An 877-nucleotide genomic window follows, 5' to 3' on the forward strand; every position below is an offset into this window, starting at 1 on the left:
CCAGCCCCTGCCAGCCCCCAGCCCCACAGGGGAGGGAGCCCTTACCTGGTGACCCCAATGTGCCGAGCAAAGACCTCCCAGGAGCTGCCTGTGGGGAGGAGGGGGGCACTGAGAGGGGCAGACCCTGCACGGGCAGGGCACTGAGCACCCCCAGCACGGGGAGAGCACCCCCATCCAGGATGGCAGTGCAGGACGGGCTCTGTGCCCAGTGCAGCGGCACCCAGCATGGCACGGGGTGTCCCCAGAGGTGGCACGTGCCTGGCACCCTGCAGAGCCTCAGCAGCCCCCACGATGGGTCCCACATGGCACCAGCTGGAGGGTGCAGCCCCAGGGCAGCCCAGGGAGCAGGGCTGGGGGTGGCTGAGGGTGGGCAGGGGCACCCCCTACTCACAGCTGGGCCCCAGCAGCTGGTCCAGGGCGGGCAGCGTGTGCAGGCATATCTGGAAAACCAGGTGGGCGAGGAGGAAGAGGATGCTGATCCCCAGCAGAGCTTTGAGGATGCGGCTGCTGTGACCTGTGACACGGGCAAAGCTGTCACCCCCCAGCCAAGGACACCAGGAACCCCAGCAGGGACCCTCAGGAAGAGCTGGGAAGGGAGCCCTGTGCCCAGAGAGGCCAGGGCTCTGCCCCAGGGTCAGGATCCCAGCAGGGCTCTGCCCTCACCAGCACAGCCCGAGGGCCAAAGCCCAGGACCACCCCCCATAGCCCTGCTGGCCTGGGACCACCCCAGGGTGCAGCCAGCATCCCCATCCCTGTGGAACACCCCATGGGAGGGCTCCAGGGTCCCCATCCCTGCTGGAACACCCCATGGGAGGGCTCCAGGGTCCCCATCCCTGTGGAACACCCCATGGGAGAGCTCCAGGGTCCCCATCCCTGC

General features: G+C 68.8%; 1 protein-coding gene across 1 annotated transcript in view; it reads right to left on the bottom strand.

The window, feature by feature from the left end:
* Positions 1–877, bottom strand: part of PIEZO1 (piezo type mechanosensitive ion channel component 1) — a 23,066-nt gene that overhangs the window by 17,684 nt on the left and 4,505 nt on the right. Inside the window, exons 3-4 of the mRNA XM_031060123.1 lie at positions 392–514; positions 46–88 (exon numbers count right to left, since the gene is read on the bottom strand). Of these exons, the coding sequence (XP_030915983.1) occupies positions 46–88; positions 392–514 (166 nt within the window). The remainder of the gene's footprint in view (positions 1–45; positions 89–391; positions 515–877) is intronic.

Source organism: Geospiza fortis, unplaced genomic scaffold, assembly GCF_000277835.1.
Source record: "Geospiza fortis unplaced genomic scaffold, GeoFor_1.0 scaffold102, whole genome shotgun sequence".
NCBI lineage: Eukaryota > Metazoa > Chordata > Aves > Passeriformes > Thraupidae > Geospiza > Geospiza fortis.